We start from the raw sequence: 19,906 nt of genomic DNA, 5'->3' as shown, positions 1-19,906 counted from the left end.
CTAAGACATATTTTTGGCATACCTTAATATGACATTTTTATGACTTTTTGAATGACATACTATAGTAAAAAGTTTTTCTGATTTTTTTGGACAAATTACTATACAAAGATGTTTTCATGATTTTTTGGGCGACATACTACACTGATGTTTTCATGATTTTTTGGGGGACATACTACACTGATGTTTTCATGATTTTTTGGGGGACACACTACACTGATGTTTTCATGATTTTTTGAATGGCATACTACACTTTGAAGTGTTTATGCTTTTTTTGAATGACATACTATAATATGATGTTCTTATGATTTTTAAAGCAACATACCATCCAATGATGTTTTCATGTTTTTTTGAGTGACATACCATACTATGATATTTTTAGGATTTTTTAGATGACATTCTATTTATGATTTTTTTTTAATGACATACTATAGTATTATGTTTTTACGATTTTTTTTTAGCATTTTACTATACTATGATGTTTGGATGACATACTATAGTACGACATTTTCATTTTTTTTGGAGCGACATACTATAAGATTATTATACCATTACTACACGATGTGATTTTTCTTTTTTTTTTGAGTGACACACTGTATTATAATATTTTTATGACTTTTTGGACAACATACTATGAAATGACATTTTTATTTTTTGAGCAACATACTATACTATGACATTTTTATGATATTTTGCACAACATACTATACTATGAATATTTGGACAACACACTATAAAAAGATGTTTTCATGATTTTTGTGCCACATACTATACCATGATAATTTTAGGATTTTTTAGATGACAAACTATAGTATGACATTTTATGATTTTTTGGAAGCTTTAACATACTTTGTTGTACTTATTATACCAAAACATTTGTTGGCATACCATATTATGACCTTTTTTGGTATACTATTCTTTGACATTTTCTTACCTATTGTACCAAAACATTTTTGACTTATTATGCTTTAACAGTTTTTTGACATACTATACAATGACATTTTTTGGCATACTATATTATGACTTTTTTGACATACTGTATCAAGATTTTTTTAAACTTATTATACCAAGACATTTTTTTTGGCATATGACCTTTTTTTTACATAATATACCATGACTTCCTTTAATTATTATACCAAGATTTTTTGGCATACTATAGACAATATAAAAAATTCTGCTAATTACTGGTGTGGTTTAGGTTAGATTTAGAAAACGTTTATTTTCACAACAAGAAAAAATCTGTCAGATCAAACAAAAGAATATCATCTTAACAAGTATAAATTTAATAAGTATACAAATGACTTTTTCCCACTTCTTTGGGAAATGCTCCTTGCACCATGTTAGTAAAACATATTTTGGGCTCTCACAGACAATGCACCATGTGCTCTAACAGCATTAACATCCCACAATATTCAAAAGAGGGGTTGCAAGTAAGTCAGTAAAAAGGAGGGATGTTACCAGAAAAAACAACCTGACAAAGTTGGAGTCACTGAAGTAAATTTTCCGATGTTGCTTGGCAGAGATTTTCAGATAATATGAAAATGAGAGTCTTGAACAGTCTTTGTATTTGTGTGTGTGTGTTTGTGTGTCTCAGCTTTTTGGCTGTCTGAGCAGACCACGGATCCTGCGAACCAAGGCCTGGATGAAGGTGTAGCGGGAGCGGACCTGGCTGTACAAGCCCTCCACCTCCAGCAGTTTCCTCTGCAGAGCCTCTCCAAAACCTGCAGTCATGTCGCTTTTCAGCTGCAGTCACGAAAACAGAAGACAAGACGATGGAATCAGAAATGTGGTGGTAGCATGCATATGGAAACAGATACACCACACGATGTTTGTCAGAGCAGCATTCAAGGCGTAAACATGTTCATGTCTGCTTGTGACTCTTCTTACCAGGTCTAGGTCTTGTTGGCTGACTCGGGACAGACCAAGGCCACGACCTCCAATTGCCTGCAATCCACCAAATGAGTCTGTAGAACATAAATATTAAAGCTCAGTTAATTCAACTCCACAACCTGGGGGTAGAAACAATGGCTTTGCAGGCAAGTACTCCCAACTATGTCTGCAACCTGTTCTTTATGTAAGGTCTACTTTTAAAAAATGTGAATATATCTGTAATATCTTTTCTCACCATCTGTGAGGCGCGATCTGTACAAACTAGTTCCAGGCATCAGGGAGTCCTTGGGATCGGAGGGAGTACAATGCAAAAGGTAATACTCCAGGTGGCGCCACAACACAAACAAACAAGTCTCGATAACATCTTAGGAATCTTTTGTCAAGGCGTTTCACAGCAATTCATGATGTGACATTTCTACATGGTGTTTTTACAACTTACTGGAGAGAACTCCCAAAGACCGCTAACAAGTGATGGACAATACATGAGTTGATTTTTAATTTTGGTGTGCTGAAAAGGTAGAAAACAACATTAAAAAAAAAAATAAAAAACAGTAGTCCTGTGGCTACAACTGTGCCTGCAAAGGGCCAAAGGATACAGGAGCACAGAGCCAGCAGCTTGGCTCTGTTGTTTATAAGCTGGACCAGTCGTCTCTTGGCTAGCAAGCTCCTCTGGACTGATGAGATTTTTTCCACCCCTCCTGGGCCTGACACCAGGCCTTGGCACAGCTACAGAGAAGACATCTGTGGTTACGACTGAAGACAATGCATGTTGGAGCCAATACGATGCAGAGAAAAATAACAGTTATTTTGTATAAACACCATTATTTACATTCACTTTTAAAATTTACCATTTGTGAGGGACACTAAAATTGCCGCCTCACCGTTACAGGCCTCTGCCAACCAGTCAACTTGTAGCTTTTCATCTATTCTCTGTATACAATTGGCACAGTCTCAAGATGTGCACCTAGGAATAATGTCACAAATCCAGTATGTGACCAAATGTCTCTCCTTCTGTTCCAGAGTTACGACGTTGAATAATGGCCAGAAAAGTGTTTTTGCAGAACAATATTATGTCACAGTGAAGCTGGCCTTTGACCTTTTGGATATCAACTGTCACCATTTTATTCTTTTAGACATTTGTGTGAAACTTTGCCATAATTAGCACATCAGTTCTTGAGTTATGGCCAAAAATGTGATTTGTGAGGTCACAGTAACCTTAACTTTTGACCACCAAACTCTAATCAACACACTCCATGGCTGCCGCCTGCATGGAGGCATAAATAACAGTTTTCTCCACGTGTGCAGCCATGTGGTGAGTGTGAGACAGAGTGAATCAGTGTATTGCTGTTCACACAGAATGCTATAAAAAAGTTTGCATTGCGTTACTCGCGTGTATACGGGCCCTGTTTGTGAAGCATTTTGCATCTCACGAAAATTTGCCCTCAACAGCTGTGATTGTGCTAGGAAGGAGAGGCAGCTAACTTGGTTTGCAGTGAAGCACAATAGATGGCTGGATGCAAACACGAAGCCTCCGTGCCCCGAAGCAGCATAAACCAAGACGGTAACACTCTTTTTATCAGACTATCATGGCAGTGCAGTGCACGCCCTCCTTTGTTTACTTTCCACAATAACAGACCAGCTTAATTAACATTACTAAGAGCCTTTTACTGACAAGCAACTCAACAAAAATAGCTCTCACAAGACACAGGTATATTTTCACAGCTTATCATGTAAAGTAATAGCTTTGTTCACTTATCTCTGAGTGCTCCAAGTCCTAATTTGTCTGTGTCTGTACAGTCCTGATGTTGAGTGCAGCTCCATGTGTCCACCACCTTGTTACAGATCCACTGTGCTGCCCAGCATTAATTTGTGTCTTTGCATTGACTTTGTATGTAAACTCACTGCACACAATGCTCACATCGCATTCAGTATGAAAACACCATATTGGTCCATCATTACCTCCTTGAGCTCCTCTGGGGGCAGTTGATCCAGGCTCTGCAGTTTGCCCAAACTTTGTCTGTGACTCTGGTGGAACCTGAAGAAATCTGCAGCGCTATTTTTCAGCAGGTACAGAACCAGACCGAGGCTGGGGGCACGGGCGTAAGCCATTGATGGCAGAGTGGAAGAGAGATCTTAAAAAACAAAAAACAGCCATGGATCAGTGTCATATTGTAGAGGTAGATGAGTGCTGCTGGAAATGAAAAGCTCATTTGTGATAAAAAAAAATATTTTATATTTTAAAAAGGCCTCAGGGGATTCTGGATTTCTTGATTAATATAAAAGCTATCAGAATATCCAAAAGAAAACTGCAGCTTGTTCACACAGTATACAGTAACTTGGGTCAAATTCATCCTCTTCTTCTTTAGTATGGGCAGAGTATCACTGACCTGGTCGTCCTCCATCCCTGCCAGCTGGCTCGCTGCCTGACGGGCTGAAGAGGCAGATGCTGAACTGGGCCTGGGCTGAGCTCTGCAGCAGCAGCGTTTGGCAGTACTCCATGATGTTAGCACACACCTGGGTACAGAGAACAGCACTTCTCAGGTCACTGACAATAGGACACTGATGAAAAATCATAACTATGGATGCACACATTGTTTCAATGTTAGTTTTACCCCCCACTGTCTATTATAATGCTGGAATATGTGAAAGGTATACTTGGTAACTTCTTGCTGAGAGGCACTGCTTCCATTTAAAGGAGATCAAATAAAGTACACTGCTAAAGGAATTAAAATATCAAAACTACAAAACTACCCTCACCAGACACTCGTCACTGCATTAACAGAATGCGTTTAGTCAGACCTGTTGCATGGCCACCTCCATCTCCTCTCTTCTTTCTGCTGAGTCTCCCGGTGTAGCAATTTCGGCCTGCTTTAGCAACCGCTCCCGCTCACTCCCTGCCAGACGGCCAAGCAGGGACAGACAGAGACGCTAAAAAAAAACGAAGAGGTAAATTACCAACTGTATGATTCATACGAGTGCATTAACTGGGATACAGATGACAGCAAAAACACATCTATATTACACGTAATAAAAAAAAAAAAAAGGCAGCTATCTAACCTGGAATCTGTTGATGTGACCATGGAACTCCATAACAGCAGCACTGTTGACATCCCCGCCCGACTCAAGGACACCTGAGAGACCAAGCAGTATATGATAAAACTGAGTCTCTGCAATGTGAATGTGTGGTTTGCACAGTGGAAATGGGAAAATATAATGGAAGTGAATAAAAAGAAAAGATACCTGGCAGAGCCGTCTTGCTGATGATGCCAGTGAGCAAGGAGAGCTCCTGCAAAGCCCCCATACTGAGCTCCTGACAGCGCAACAGGGACTGAATGGTGTCTGCGTGCACTATGAGCCACTGCAGGACCTACATGGCCGCATGCACGCATACGCACGCACGCGCGCACACACACACACACACACACACACACACACACACACACACAAACAGAGAGCAGTGAATAAGTACTGTTTCTAAAATGGTCATTTTCACAAACCCCACCAAGATGTGTATGTTTAACAAAGCTAGCCAACAACTCTCTGTTTTGGCAATCCACTGTTTTGCTCTAAAAATGGACAAATTCAAGTTGTCCAGGATACACATACTTAATTAAACAAGCATTAACCCAAAACGAGACTGTACAAAAGGTCAATATAGGCACAAGAGCATCATTATGACATAATGGACTCATTAACGACATAATGACTGTTACGATTTTCAAAGTAAAAGGAAAACAAAGATGAAAGAAAAATGAATAAGATAAGAGTTGTCTGTGATACACTAGTTGTGTGCTTACCTGTGCTGCCCCCTGCTGATGATTCATGGTGGTAGAGGTCAGGATCACCTGAAAGAGCCTCAATGTTGGTAAGAGAATCTGCCTGTAGCGGTCCATGGGGCTGGGGATGAAGCCTGATGGGTCCCTCATCACCCTGTAGGCCATCAGGGAAAAAGACAAACATTTAAGTGATATTATAAATAGACACCTTTAGTATAGATATCATTTGGACAAGAGAAAAAGATGATAAAGTCAGTTAAATGCACCTGAGTAATGCAAAAATACTCACTTGCAAAGTTTTAATTGTATTGCTTTGATGAGGAATTATAATCCTAGTATATGGTTATTATTATTCTTTAAAATAATTTGGTAGAAGTCAGGTCTGACTGTAAGAACTTTTCTTATTTTGGGGATTTTTTCCCCCAAAAATAACAAAAAAAACCACTCTTGGGATTAATTCAACGCTCTTTTCCTTCCCTTTGCACATCCATACCTGTGTGCATCGCTGTCGGGCACCATGTCAAACACCTGACACTCTATCAGCTGTGCAACCAGCCCACAGCGCAGCAGCTCCACAGCTCCCTGACCTGTCTTCGCCACACGAGTCAGCAGAGCCTGAAAACACACAGCAGGGTTTGTACACTCATAATCCTGCACTCACACAGGCTTTAGACAGATGTTACTGGTCCTATGGGGCTTGTGGAGTGAAGTCTTTGAAAAATCAAAAACAGTGCAAAACAGTGTGTCTGTGTGAGTGCACATCTGCTCACCATCTTGCTCTCATAGATGTAGAGTGGTTTGAGGAGTGGTGGCTGAGGTGTGAGCAGGCTCTGCAGGGCGGCATCATCCTGTCTCAGACTCTCAACTAGCGACCGCAGGTAGCCACTGTTGCAGACGTAAACCAGCCACTGATTCTGACGGTCTATGGACAGGATCCGGTCCAGCACTGCCAGAGCCAACATCTGACAGACAGGCAGAGGAGACAAAGCAAGAACTGACAGTAAGACAAAGAGCCTGGCAACATGCTCAAAAAATATAGTTATTTGTCTCAGCTATTTAAACCGAATTTCTCTCATTTATATTTAGCTTCTCAACAGAGCTTTAGAATTCCATCTACATTGAAGTCTATTTTTCATTTTAAAAACACGGTTTTTCTACTTTTTGGAACCCTACTCCTCCATGTTAGCATTATGTCAGTATGAGGCTGGAAATGGCAAAGTATATGAGTCATATTGTTGTATGGTTTGGCTCTTACCCTGCTGATTTCATGGCCGTCACAGGCGTCCCGACACACCACCTCCATGAGAGCCTTGCCATAATTCTCAATGATAGCGAGATTCTCTCGCTGCAGTTTGGAGAAACCATCTTCAGGTGCTGTGAGTCTCTCCCACATTGCCTTCCCTGCTGGAGGGACAGAGAGGGAGATTTTCTCAGATGACCACAACACATCTGTACTCTGTCCCTGTGCAATTATACAAAATAAAAGGACCAGAAAATCCTGCTCTATAGCATTTTTAAAACTGTCAGACAATTTCAGCAAATAAAATCTGTGAAATAATAAAAGGTCCACGTCATGCTTAAGAACAAGCATGATGGAGGGCACATACATCGAAAAAACTTTTACAGATGCTGGATCAAAAAACAGGGTTCACATAAATTTTTCCATAATATTTCATCCCATTATCATGACTTTATTTAAGTAGTTTAAAATCGGTAGGCCAAAGAACATGCACCTCTCAGCCATTTGGGGAACAGCAACCTGCTATCTTTACTCACAAGTTAGACATACCTGCCGCCAACTGGCTGTATATGCCGATAAAACACAACGGCACAAATATCAAGCTACTAAACAAAATATCAAGTCCACGCCTCTTTTTGGAGAATAAATAACAAAGATCCAATAAACATTCACACAGCTCAGCACTAGATTTTTAACACAACATATTTCAAATAATCATAGACTTGTTTTTGAGTACTTTATGAGTATAACTGAGATGATAGCCAAAACAATGTCTATTTAAAACCTTTCCAAAACATTCCATTTCTAGGCCTGAAAAACAGTTTTTCTAATTTAATTTTTTCCAGGAATTTCATGACAGAAAAAAATCTAACTAAGGCAAGAATCAGACAAAAGAGCAGCATACTGTATTAAAAGTTGCAACATGTGCAACATTTCGATCTAACAGAGATTCTCATCAGGCATTTTCAAGTCATTATAACAAAGCAGAGCAAGCAATATAAAGGCACAAACACATTCATCTCTAAGGCAACTTTGATCTGCATGATTGAGAATCAATCCACTCTCAGGTTGAAATAATCAGACTGAGCCAATCAGAGCAGAGCCAACTGTCACAGTCTAACACTCCCGCGTGGGCGACAGAACATGTCTCCATGAAAAGAAAAGGAATAAAAAAACAGCATACAGCCATATCAAACAACCTTATCATGCTTTAAATGCACAATATGATCCCCACGTATTTCCCAGACTGTCTGAACTAATGTGTCTGTGTTGTACCTGTCTGCAGGGTGTCCGGCTCCTCAGGTTTCTGGGCGATTTGAAGGTAGTACAACAGAGAGCCATACAAGTGGGCACGCAGACGCTGGTATCCACCTCCTTCAAGTGTAAAACACAACATTATTAAATCCTACCTGACCAAGGTTTATCCCAGCAACATAACTAATGCGCGAAATTTGGGTTATATGCTGTCACTTACCAGTACAAAGGATGAAGTCCAGCAGTTTACGGAGAATCAGGTGCAGGGCCGAGTTGGCGATGGAGGCAAAGCCAGAGGATGCTTCTAACCCCGCCCCTTGCTGCTGCTCAGACAGGACTGATTGGCTGAGGTGGGCTGTCAGAGTGAAGACTGCCCCGGCAACAATGGGCATCAGCTCTCCTGCTGCGTCCTCAGATAACACCTGGACATCACGCAACAACATTTAGATTTTTTGTTCAAAGAACCTGGGAATTTTAAGTAAAATCTTGTCATCTCCTACATGAACTAAAAAGGTTTTCTCTAGATATTATTGCCACAGTAGTTTCACCCTCAAACATCCTCACTGACCTTATCGTGCAGGTCTAGCAGCAAGTCTCTGATAATGAGCTGCCTGTCGTCAGCAGGTATGAGATCAGCTGGACAGGCGGTCAGCAGCGTCTCCACCAGGCTCCTCCAGGAACGCAGTGCATGTCGCTTTGCACTCAAACTCCGACGGACACGATTTCGTTCCACCACCTGCTGCAGGATGGAGTTCACCTCCTACAAGGACACACACACCAATGATAAACGAAAGCAAGACATTTTAATCTCAGGCTTTCATCTCTAAAAGATTCACTGTATTAGTGATGGAAAATGCTGGGTTGTTTTCCATCACTATATTGAGAAGGAAGTCATTTCAAAATTCTAGTACTGGTTGGAGACTGCACGTTTGCTTCTCGTTAGTTTGTTCCTGACAAACATCTTGCTAAATTACACAAAAATGTCCCATTAGTTTTAGTTCACATACCTCCATTAACAGGGGCCTCTGTCCAATGGCCGCCATTCCCTGCAGAGCGTTCACCTCAGCGACCAGCACTCTATGCAGCAACTGTAAGAAATTACAACAAAGTATGACATCGATGGAACATAAAACACACAAAAAATTGAAACTACACAACAGAGGTGATTCACTGTTTGACTTGGAGACCCACCTTAACGTTGCACACTGTGTGTCCTTGCTCATTAACATGCTCACAGTTAGAGATCACCTGCTCTATCTGTGTACGCTCAAAGAAGTCCAGCTGCAGCAGCTCGGGCATATCCTGACTGAAATCGATGGCGTCCAGCACACTCAGCAACTTCCTGCGCACTGATGGCATCAAACAAGGACAAGATGAGAGTAAAAGTCAAAATCAGAGGAACAAGACTTAAGTGACAGCCAAAAGAACAAGTGACTTGAATAACAGCTTGCAAACATAATTTAAAACGTCAAGTTTGTGAAGAATCTTTATATGCTGACTGCACTGAGATAGCACACACCTTTAGAAACTGTGTCAAAATGCAGAAACCCACTGACTGATCTGGTTTCTTCCTCCATTCCAGATTCACCATCAACTGAAAAGAAAAAAATATGAGATTCTTGGGCTTATGGATTACTTTTGGATACTAGTTTTGTTGTGTAGTCATAGTAATTGAGATTTTGAATGTGCCAGTGAGGATGTTACCTTGTCTATTCATCAATCATTCAAGTATCGTCAGGCAAAGTAAAATTTTACGGTCCTTCAAACCAATAAATCTAGGCCAGAATTCTTTCATTTGTCTAAAAAAGTGTGTATAAATTGAAACATGTACTCTTCCTTTGAAAGTATACCTATTGACACCTAATACTTGGAGAATTAATCAGAATTTTAAGTCCTGCAAAAACACATAACAACAGATATACCTGTGTGTTGAGTGTGCGGCTGATCATCCAACAGGAGGCTGACGAGGCGCTGTGTATGTGAGCGCTGGCGGTTCAGTGATGTCACTCTCAGCTCAATGGCAGCTGTTTTCATGAGCCAAGACATCTGAGAGAGGGCAGCGATCTGGTTACCTGAGGAGAGCAGGAAGTAAAATCAAGGCAATGAGAAAGAAAGAAACAACCTTCATTATATTTTTTATCAAAACACACATTCCACACTGACATTAATAACTCCTATTAATGCTTTGCACTTCCTGCATCTTGGTTTCATGCTTTTCATTCATCACACCCATAATGTTTATGTTAATATATATTTTAGAGCTGAGGATATGAGCATGGACCGTGTACTCACTGGGCAGGATGAAGGGAAGATGCTGCAGGTGAGAGAACAGGAAGTCCTGACTGGTCCTCAAATAGCGCATGGTAGGTCCAGATGTGTCTGGGCAGGCACACAGCTGGTGGATCACCTTAAAGAGGGGGAAACAATGACAGCGAAATGCAAGTAAGAAAACAATCCACTCACATGCAAGTGCCATATAATGTATGCATTCGACCTCCTGGGCATAAAATGCAAAAATGAAGGTGTATTTTAAAAAGAGGATGGAGAGTACCTGGTAGCAGAGCTCAGCCAGGTGTGGGGCCTGCTGTGTGAGGACAGGTCCTGATCTCTTCTCAGTGCCTCTCTGCAGCAGACTCAGGATGGCATGCAGGCAGCTTCGTGGACATCCCAACACACCTGTAACAAACGAATGCACAGTAAACTACACGATAAAAGTCAAGTCACCTGATCCCTTTTTAATCCGAACCAGAACCCCATAAATATTGCTAAAAATGATATCAGCCACCAAAATAAATACATACTTTTATTTAGCATTGTTGGAGGGAGCCTGAGATCCAAGGATTTTTAGAACCAACGACTTCTTCTATGTAATTGTCGTGATTATAATAAAACAGAACTTAAAACTTGAACATGCCAGTGGCTAAAGCTGTGGCCTGACCTGGGTCCTGGAGGTTGGTAGAGGAGACAGGCTTCTTGACTTCATAGCCCAACAGATACAGGGCCAGGTTTGGTGTCTTCAGCTCCAAGGAGGTGATGAGCAGGTTCAGCATATGGATCTGGGTTTCATGTCGGATTCTTGCAACCTTCTTTTGTGAGTCTGAGTCTGGAAGTTTGGGGGTAAAGAAGTCACTGAGTTTGAAAGTGACAGTTATGATACACAGGCTTAGCTTTCTGCAGGATTTAAACCAAACGCAGGACAGAGCAGTTTTTAATATTTATTTATTCAGTATGCTTAACTGATTTTAATTGACTTTGTTTTTGTCTCTATAAAGCGTCTTTGAGCATTGTGAAAAGCACTCTATAAATAAAATGTATTATTATTATTATTATTAGGCTGAAAAAAAGGAAGTGTCTCTCACCATCTGCGTTCTCAGCTCCCTCCTCGGCCTCTTCATTGTCCAGACACTCCACAAAACCTGCCATAAGCTTGTCACTCACAGTCTGAGGGAAAAAGACAAAAAATGTTGTCAACTTCAAACAAAATAACAGTTACACACATCACCACAGTGGAGATCGCAAATACAGACACACCTAAGTGAATCAAGTTAAAAAAATAACAAAAAAAACACCTTAAACTGTAGCCTCTTCCAGTCATTAGAATAGCATTACATTACAATGTAGATATAACAGCGTACATTATGGGTACACTGGTATGAAGTACCAAATAATACATTGTACAGAAACAAGAAAGAATAAAAATAGACCATTTTGATTTTCTTTAAACCTTTTTGCTTACTGCTTATAATTTGTTGAAATATCCTGAAGCTTTGTGGGAAAACAAGTTTTCATTCATTAGGGTTGAGATCTGTATACCTGGTCGTGTGTGAAATCTCCCACCAGCCTCGTCTGAATGTTGGGGTAGTTGGCAATCCGACGCAGGATCTTGGCACTCTGGAAGGCAGCCTCTGGGTTGGAGCTGCTGTGGTACAGATACCTGCAAGTGATAAACATAGCTCAACATAAAGTATAAAAAAATAATCCTTTCACAGAGTATTTTTTTCTTGAATATAACAATCCTTAAACAGTCATCTGCAGAGAAGGATAGAAATGTTAAATGACAACAAAAATCACAGCTATGGTCTCAATATCACAGTTTGTATTAAAACATGGATGCCATACCTGGCAATATTGACAATGTGATCTGCCCTTCGAGTTTGAGGACTGACCCCCTGGAGGAGCTGCTCTAACGGGGAAACCAGCAGGGAGGACTGGCTCTCCCTGAGCAGGTCCATGAACACCACCTCCTTCTGCAGGGCCAAGTCCAACAGGCACAGGCAGTGCAGCACCGCAGACTCCAAGTGCTTCTTACCTGTAGGAGAAAAGTAACGGAGCTTGTTCTCAGAAAAAAAATCACACACACACGCACACACACACACACATACACACACACACACAAAAGCGCTCTCTTGTTCTCTTACAGCAGCTGCATATGCTCTCTCACCAGGGAACAGTGCAAAGGTGTCCAGCTGGCGTACACCCTCCTCCAGCAGGCTGAGGCACAGCGCCAGCATGGGCGAGTCGTTGAGCAGGTGGAACATGATGCTGTGGCCGGGGGGCTTGTGGGCCGCGACCTGCTCACCCTGCAGCTCCACCATCTCCTGGACAAAGTCTGACGGCTGAGGCTCGTAGTCCCGCAGCAGCTTGTGGAAAACTTCCAAGACTGCATCGGCAACCTCCCACTAAGAGACGGCAGAAATGAAAAAAAAAACAAAAACAAAAACAAATGAATAGATGGATATGTTGTTCAAAGAGCATACATGCATGCTGCAGCTACATGTCTTCAGATGTAAAGACACCAAGAGTGCACTACACAGGACTCTACCTTCTCAGCTGGCCGGCGATACGCTCTGGTGGGGAAAGGGAGGAACACAGAATCGCGCAAGAAGTTCAGGTAGGGCTGAAAGCCTGGGACGCGTAGCCCTGCCCCTAAATTAATGGGCAGGCTGCTCTCAACCAATATGCTGATCAGGTGACAGAAGGCTCTTGTCAGGGGATACTCCTCACAGCTGGACTCGATCTCATTCAGCTCCACCTGGGGGCCACAAAACAAAAACAAATCAGCTAAGTCTGTCAGCCAAATGTTCGTCTAAGATAAGAAAAGAGTCTCATTTATACCAATAAATGAAGAGAGGCAGATGACAAAAAGATGAACCAAATGAAATAGTTACACACCTTTTTACAGGTTATATAGCTTACGAACAAAAAGGTTTTCGAACTTATGAGAGATTCAAGTCAATTTCTAGTCTTTAGTTTTTTACTGAATTACAGCAATTAAACCCATGTGCTAATGTAATCCCAACATATCAAAGAACTCATTCACTTTCTGTCTGCAATATTTGGTATCACAACACAAGCGGAGCTTGAAAATATTCCCTTTGGGTTTCAGTCAAATGTAATCTTAATGCAAACTAATTAAATTTCATCCTGACAGCTACAGTTGCTCTACTTGCTCTCTGTACCAACTAATGATCCATCTTAGTTGTCTATCATGAAGTTGAGAGAGACAGTGAACGAGTCAAACGTTGCTTCAAATTAGGCTGAGTAGTGAGCATCACATCCACTAACCACAAAGAACTCACCTCAATTCCAGCTCCCTGCCGCTGTCCTGGGGCTCGCACTGTCTGAAGGATCTGTGGAAAAAGAATATGAAGTTACAAAACTTTAAATCTGATCAAAAATTGAATATCTGACAACCCTGCAAGCTGCAATACAACGTCACAACAATACAAAAATAAACTGTTTTAGATTTTAAAAAAAAATATACACCCACAATTTGAAAAATTTGACAGCCACTCAAATGTACGATTAACATCAAATTTGAAGTTTTCAGTTTTGTTGTTAGCCTGCTTTTATTTGCTAGATAGGAACGCTTCGCAGACTCGATCCTGAACATATATACGTATATTGAAATCAAATGACAAACTTGCGGTAATTATATTCATACATGGCCGGCTCTCCTTCTTCTTAGAAAATCAAATAAAATTGGACTGCAATTTATATAGGCTGACCTGTGTGTACTCCAGTGACTGCCAGAGTGAAGCAGCAATTTCTGGTGACTTCCCAAACGCTGCGAGGCAGTGCAGAAGCTCAGCCTTCAGGATGGGAGGAACGCTGCACTGTAGCAACCCCAACATCACTACAACTGGGGTCCACTGAGGATGCTCACACAATGCCAGACGAGCATTTTCACTCTACATGAGGAAAAAAAAGCATCATTCACAACACAGCCCAATATAGTTACATAGAAACAATCTTAGCAACCTGACAGTTTTAGTTTTCAAAGACACAAGGGGAGTATATAGGGAATTTGAAAAAATTTTAATCTCATGATAATCTTGACCTTAATGTTGTTTTATAATCTACATAATGTCAGCACATAACCAGATATGCCCATCCTTCCAGTGAGTGTCGCACCATACCCAGGTAATGATGGTGGTGAGCAACTGCAAAAATGACGTGAGTCCCTCCAGCTCTCTTTGGGTGATGCCCCTCAGTGGCGGGTGGCGGTAGTGTGCTGCATCTGGATTTGGAAAGTCTCGTCGCAGGTTCTCATGGTAGAGCATAAGGGAGTGAAAGAAATGTTCCCAGGACACCGGGCTGCCTGAAACTCCCTGGATGTTGTCACCTGCATACATGTACATGAAGTGAGTTGATATTCATTTGGATCAGTATTAAACTAAAGCAACAAGCTTTTAGAATCTGATGCTTAAATCACTCAAATGTAAAGTTAAATTAATTAGGATTTGGAATTCTATCATATTTTTAATTCCTGCCATATATATTTATCCGTTTATTCTTATTAACTCAAATAATATTAACTTGTTTAGTCTTTAATGTTACACCAACAGTCTGCTCTTACTGTGTGTGGCTCCGTTGGTTTTCAGCAGGCTGAAGGCGTAATGGGCACATTGCGGACCATTGGCAAGCCCTTTCAGCATACGGAGATATGAGATATAGAGGGTGGAGGGCAGGAGGTCTCCCATCTGACGTACAAACTTGGACAGAACCACCTGCATCAAAGCATACATTAAAGAGACACTTTTAACATAAAGAAGTCAATACTAAAGAACTCTAATTTAAGACATCCAAATTCAACATTTTGGAATTTCTCTATACCTTTTATCACAATTCTTGGTGTGAGAAGAAACTGAATTTTTTGTGTGCAACCAGGTTCCTGAAAAAGCAGCTCTTACCTGTTTATGTGGCGGCCTTTGCAGTGCCATTCCCAGGTAGGATCCCTGCAGGGAGGTGTGTTGGAGAGACTCTGTGGGACACCAAAACTCCAGACCCAACTCAAGCCCAAATGAGTCCTTACTGTAAAACTCTCCTATCTGGAAAGACAAAGCAGTAGGCAACTCTGTCACAAACCCACAGTGTCCTCACACACTTCTGCTACAGTTTGCTTTTAATTTTGCTCATTAAGGACTTGATGAGTGCAACCATTCTGAATAATGGTATCAGTTAAATTATTAAAATGTAAAAGGTGATGTTGCTGATGCTGATACGTAAATGTCTATGTGTGTGTGCAAAAAACACTGACGAGGATCATGAGGTGGTCTAAGTCCTTCCGTAACGATGATGGAAGCTCGCTGTCCATCTGTAGGGACATGTGGACCAGACGGGCATCTTCATCGGCACGATTACGAAGCTGCTTCACCTACAGAGACAGCAAAAAGGTGTTGAATAAATCATTTTATCAGCAGCAAAATAACATGATAACTACACAGAAAAATAACGATGACAACCATATTAGTCAACTTCTTACTTAAGCACAAACATGAGTATTGGACACCTGTGGCATCTCTAACCTTCATTGGCATGAGTGCCAGGAAGTCTGTGATGAGTGAATGGAGGCGGCGGATGTAAAACTCTTCCTGACCAAAACTCTCACATCCCAGGATGCCCTCCTTCATAAACAGGAAGACATCGCCCACTAGAGCCTGGTCAGCCAGAGCCTCATCTGCCTCAGTGAACTCAACCAGGGCTGCAAAGCACAAACACATACCATCTTTGAGACCTCCTATTCCTTCAAAAGGTTTTACTCAAGGAGCTTAATGGCATAACAAATATATCTAATGCAAGTCCATGAAGAAATAAGGACCTTACCACATCCCTGTGGCAGCTGTGAAAGTACTCTCAGAGACAGAGCCCAGGCGAGTCGACACGTAGCCTGCAGACCTGGAAGCTTCCACGGCTGGCCGTCCATCAGACGGCTGTGCACTGCAGACACATACTGCCTCTCAGTCAGCAACGGCAGAGCCTGGATCAGATCTAGAGGAATACAAAGACAATCTTTCATTTGCTGTAGAAAAAAAACACTGAAGCTAACAGCAATATTATGCAGAGCTACAAGTAGTATGTTTGTTTTTTAGTGGACTTAACCCACAACTCCAATCTAAGTTAATCATATAGAATATGAATTTCAAATTTTCTCACCCTCTCTATCTTCTGTTCCCTGTTCAATGAAGCTGACGTCCAAGCAGTAGAGTAGTGCCATGACCAGAGCCAGATTCACACTGTCCAATGAGCCATCAGCTTGAGCCGTCACTGTCTCCAGGTGGCCAATAAGGGCCAGAGTGTCATCTTTAGACAAAGGTGATTGGCAGGTCCATGAAAACAGGCTGTCTGCCAGAGCCTGTCTGCATTCTTTAATGAGGTCGGAGACCTGGAGACAACAGAGGGAGTTAGATGTTGTCCATATTCTGCTCCCTCTATTCTTCTACTCCGTGTTTCTTCTTTGGTGGTAACAGAAAGCTACTGGCTCTGCACTCGTCAAGTATGATTGGAAATGAACATATTGTAATAGTTGATTATCTCAGTTTCAAATTAAAATAAAAGATTTGCTCTCACCTCTTTCCTGTGTTTCTCATTGCCCAGGCCACGTTCCTTCTGCAGCTTTTCAAACTCGCGTGTCACATTTATCTCTGACACCAAGGTAAGGATGCGTTTGGTCAGACCCTGGCTCATTAGTTCATCTGTAAAACGTGTTGTCAAAGCAACCAGCTCTCCGCTGAGGGAGGAAACAGACAACAGTACAGGTGAAAAATAATGAAACATGGATATTAAGGGGGAAAAACAGGACAACAATATGCTCATCATGCAGACCATTAAAAACAAGAGTCATTGCTGGAATGTACTACTTGTAGACAGCATTATTACCTGAGGTCCAGGGTGAAAGTCTTGCCATGGCGTGACTGGATGAGTGTGCGCAGGGAATTAGCCACACAAAGCTTTCCATCCCAGTAGAGCAGCACAGCTACTAGACCTCGAGTCAGACCTGGAAAATGGGGCTGCTGCTGCTCACCTAGAGACAGATGCATTTATTCAGAGATCAATAAGTGCGACATGTCAGCCTCTTTGCAACTCATCTATCCAAATCATAGTCACTAGATTTATTACATAACTTCCTTTATAAATGTGCTTACAAGTCATATCTCTTTGTTGAGTCCACCTTACCTGCTAAGAGAAGCTCCAAAGCTGCTAACTCTCCAACATCAAACAAATCGCTGAGGATGAAGGCCTCTGAGAGAAGCTGCTCTGGAAGGAGCCGGGACCCCTGCTGACCTTGGATGGCAATGCCTTCTGTGCTGGCCTTACGCACTTTCTCTCTTTGCTCTGCACTCTTTGGCTGAGGATTACGAAAAGACCACATATTATTAACATTAAAGTCACACTACCTATCAAACATGCATCTGTATGTTTCATTGCCAATTATGTGTTTATGTTTACACACAGCATCTCACCGGGTTCTTATAGAGTGAGAGAAAGTGCGGTTTGTGTTTCTTTAGCTGCAGGTCCAGGAGGTGGACGCTCTCTGGCTGTCTCCTCAACACCGCTCCATCGACTGTCTCCCACAACTCCTTCAGCGGCCCCCACAGACTGGCTCCTGGGTAGGTAAATAGGTTTTCAAATGTATTCTCATATCAAGCATGCACAGAACAGATTTGCATCACAACTATCGTGCTAGTTTGTTATAACCAAACTTGACATTAGAATCTCTTGCATTATGCATTTTGTATATCTGATGTTATATAACATACGTGCCATTAATGACTGATTTCCCTCTGCTGAATCCTGCAATCATACTTGAGCTCAAAAGTGGCAAGAGTGAAATGCTATTCTGGCAATTTAAGAGTCAAAATGTAATTGAATCATTGTTAATAAACTGACAGGACAGAATGTTGGGCAGTGACTTTTTTTCATGATGTTGACCAGAACAGAAATTATGCTGATGTAAACACCATACAGATTTGTAAAGACTGACAAAAACAATTGACATGTTATTGACAGTACCAGCAAAATTACCTTACTATTAACATTATCACTTACATTAGTCTTCAATATAAAAGTTTGATCTTTTGCATTTGCTATTGTAGATAAACCCTTTGAAACCCAGGGCAACATTTGTTTCTTTGTGATGCTTTCAGATGCCTTTCAAACTATTTAAGGCTTTGAACCTGAAATTTGAGTGATTTCTTTAAAAAAAAAAACATGGGAAAAGTCAAAGAAATGTTCCACAGATGCTTTTTTTTTTAAAGTACAGTGAAAAAACTTACTTTAGACTAACTTATTGGTTAGTTTAGGGTCATGTCTTCTTCCGTTGCTAATTCTACAATTCTGCAATTTCATTTAGCAGAAGCTTTTATCCAAAGCGACGTACAACACAAGCAAGAATTTAGAATTTAAGAATTTAAGAAGAATTTAATTACCTCCTCCCCGTGTTTTTAAAAGAAATCAAGCCAGCTCGGGTTTTAAATTGTTAAGCCTTAGTTATTTAGTTATTTAGCTCGAGCATGTCAAATAAAATCAGAAAACGAATAAAAATAAATATGGGCAAAAAGACAACAACATCAGATGCACACCATACATATTCAGTAAACAAACAGAAGTACTATTCAGTGAAACTTTGTAAATTTTGGTTAGAGTAGTATAAATTCTTCGGATAACTAAACAAAACACAGAAGTACAACAAACCAGGCAGTAATAACAAATAATTGCTGTGATTGTTCCCGATTTGTTTCAATTTTGTTTCCAAATACGTTCAACTCGTCTGCTGACCCAATTAACAGGTGTTGCCTCACAGTAGTCTAGTTGCTCGTATGCCACCGTTTCTACTGTAAACATGTGTTAATGCCAGGTGTAAACGTGTTTGCTAACTAATTACTTGTTTAACCCACGGCAACGTTAGCTGACCAAACCTTCACTTACAGGCTAGGCTAAATTAGCGTAGCAGCCCGAACTTGAATGATCGACCACCATGTGGTCAAAACATGACATGCGACAAAACTGGCAATAAAATGCAAATTTGTTCGTGCTTATCTGTGAAATACCAATCAATATAAACCACTAGGAATCGGCATTATTAAGCTACTTATTGAAAGAAATATAGTTCATACCCGAATTTACCGCCATCTGCGCCGCCATGATACGCTCGGAAAACTGGACAGGAGTGTCTAAGCGCGTGCCGGTGTGAAATTTAAAATTACCAATATTATAAAAACGCTTTGATGACACTTGCTCAAATAAAAATTATTAGTTCATTTCAACGCGAATACTGAACTATGCGGTCGGTAAAATGTTTCAAACTTTGCCGTCATTCTGCATAATCTCTTCAGGCGGGGTCCTTAGGCGGTGGTGCCATCTATCTAGATGGGACTTGTAGTTAACTAATGCAGCTTAATTAAAGAAGCATTTAATTAGATAGTGAATTTTGTCATTATTTTTTAAAATGTCGTTCTCTTTCAAATAT

General features: G+C 41.0%; 1 protein-coding gene across 2 annotated transcripts; it reads right to left on the bottom strand.

The window, feature by feature from the left end:
- Positions 1-1,195: 1,195 nt before the first annotated feature.
- nup205 (nucleoporin 205) lies at positions 1,196-19,603 on the bottom strand. 2 transcript variants are annotated; one of them, XM_042495958.1, is made up of 42 exons: positions 19,554-19,603; positions 17,901-18,043; positions 17,614-17,785; positions 17,317-17,461; positions 17,008-17,167; positions 16,594-16,822; positions 16,264-16,428; positions 15,966-16,141; positions 15,698-15,814; positions 15,351-15,488; positions 15,017-15,167; positions 14,577-14,782; positions 14,166-14,348; positions 13,737-13,787; positions 12,980-13,189; positions 12,599-12,836; positions 12,277-12,466; positions 11,971-12,091; positions 11,517-11,598; positions 11,096-11,260; positions 10,709-10,833; positions 10,450-10,564; positions 10,080-10,229; positions 9,677-9,751; positions 9,349-9,506; positions 9,165-9,245; positions 8,726-8,917; positions 8,378-8,579; positions 8,179-8,277; positions 6,919-7,067; positions 6,434-6,625; positions 6,157-6,278; positions 5,685-5,817; positions 5,128-5,254; positions 4,945-5,018; positions 4,687-4,815; positions 4,275-4,401; positions 3,847-4,019; positions 2,484-2,613; positions 2,123-2,251; positions 1,885-1,961; positions 1,196-1,740 (listed from the first exon to the last, which is right to left on the bottom strand). In XM_042495958.1, exons 1-42 carry the CDS (start codon positions 19,579-19,581, stop codon positions 1,588-1,590), a joined length of 5,982 nt encoding a protein of 1,993 aa, XP_042351892.1. In that variant the 5' UTR covers positions 19,582-19,603; the 3' UTR covers positions 1,196-1,587. The 2 variants fall into 2 exon arrangements, with proteins under 2 accessions (XP_042351892.1, XP_042351894.1); XM_042495960.1 differs by having other exon boundaries at positions 6,919-7,064.
- Positions 19,604-19,906: the final 303 nt, after the last annotated feature.

The sequence above is a fragment of the Plectropomus leopardus genome, chromosome 11 (assembly GCF_008729295.1).
Source record: "Plectropomus leopardus isolate mb chromosome 11, YSFRI_Pleo_2.0, whole genome shotgun sequence".
NCBI classification, from domain to species: Eukaryota; Metazoa; Chordata; class Actinopteri; order Perciformes; family Serranidae; genus Plectropomus; species Plectropomus leopardus.
This window is presented reverse-complemented; position numbering and strand designations above follow the sequence as displayed.

Excerpts from the sequence above, each read along its gene's own strand:
- nup205 (XM_042495958.1), bottom strand. The coding sequence starts at position 19,581 with ATGGCGGCGCAGATGGCGGTAAATTCGG. Across the intron at positions 10,230-10,449 it reads TCTTCCCTTCATCCTGCCCA|GTAACCAGATCGCTGCCCTC; the intron begins GTGAGTACACGG and ends TGCTCTCCTCAG. Across the intron at positions 8,580-8,725 it reads TGCTAGACCTGCACGATAAG|GTGTTATCTGAGGACGCAGC; the intron begins GTCAGTGAGGAT and ends CGTGATGTCCAG.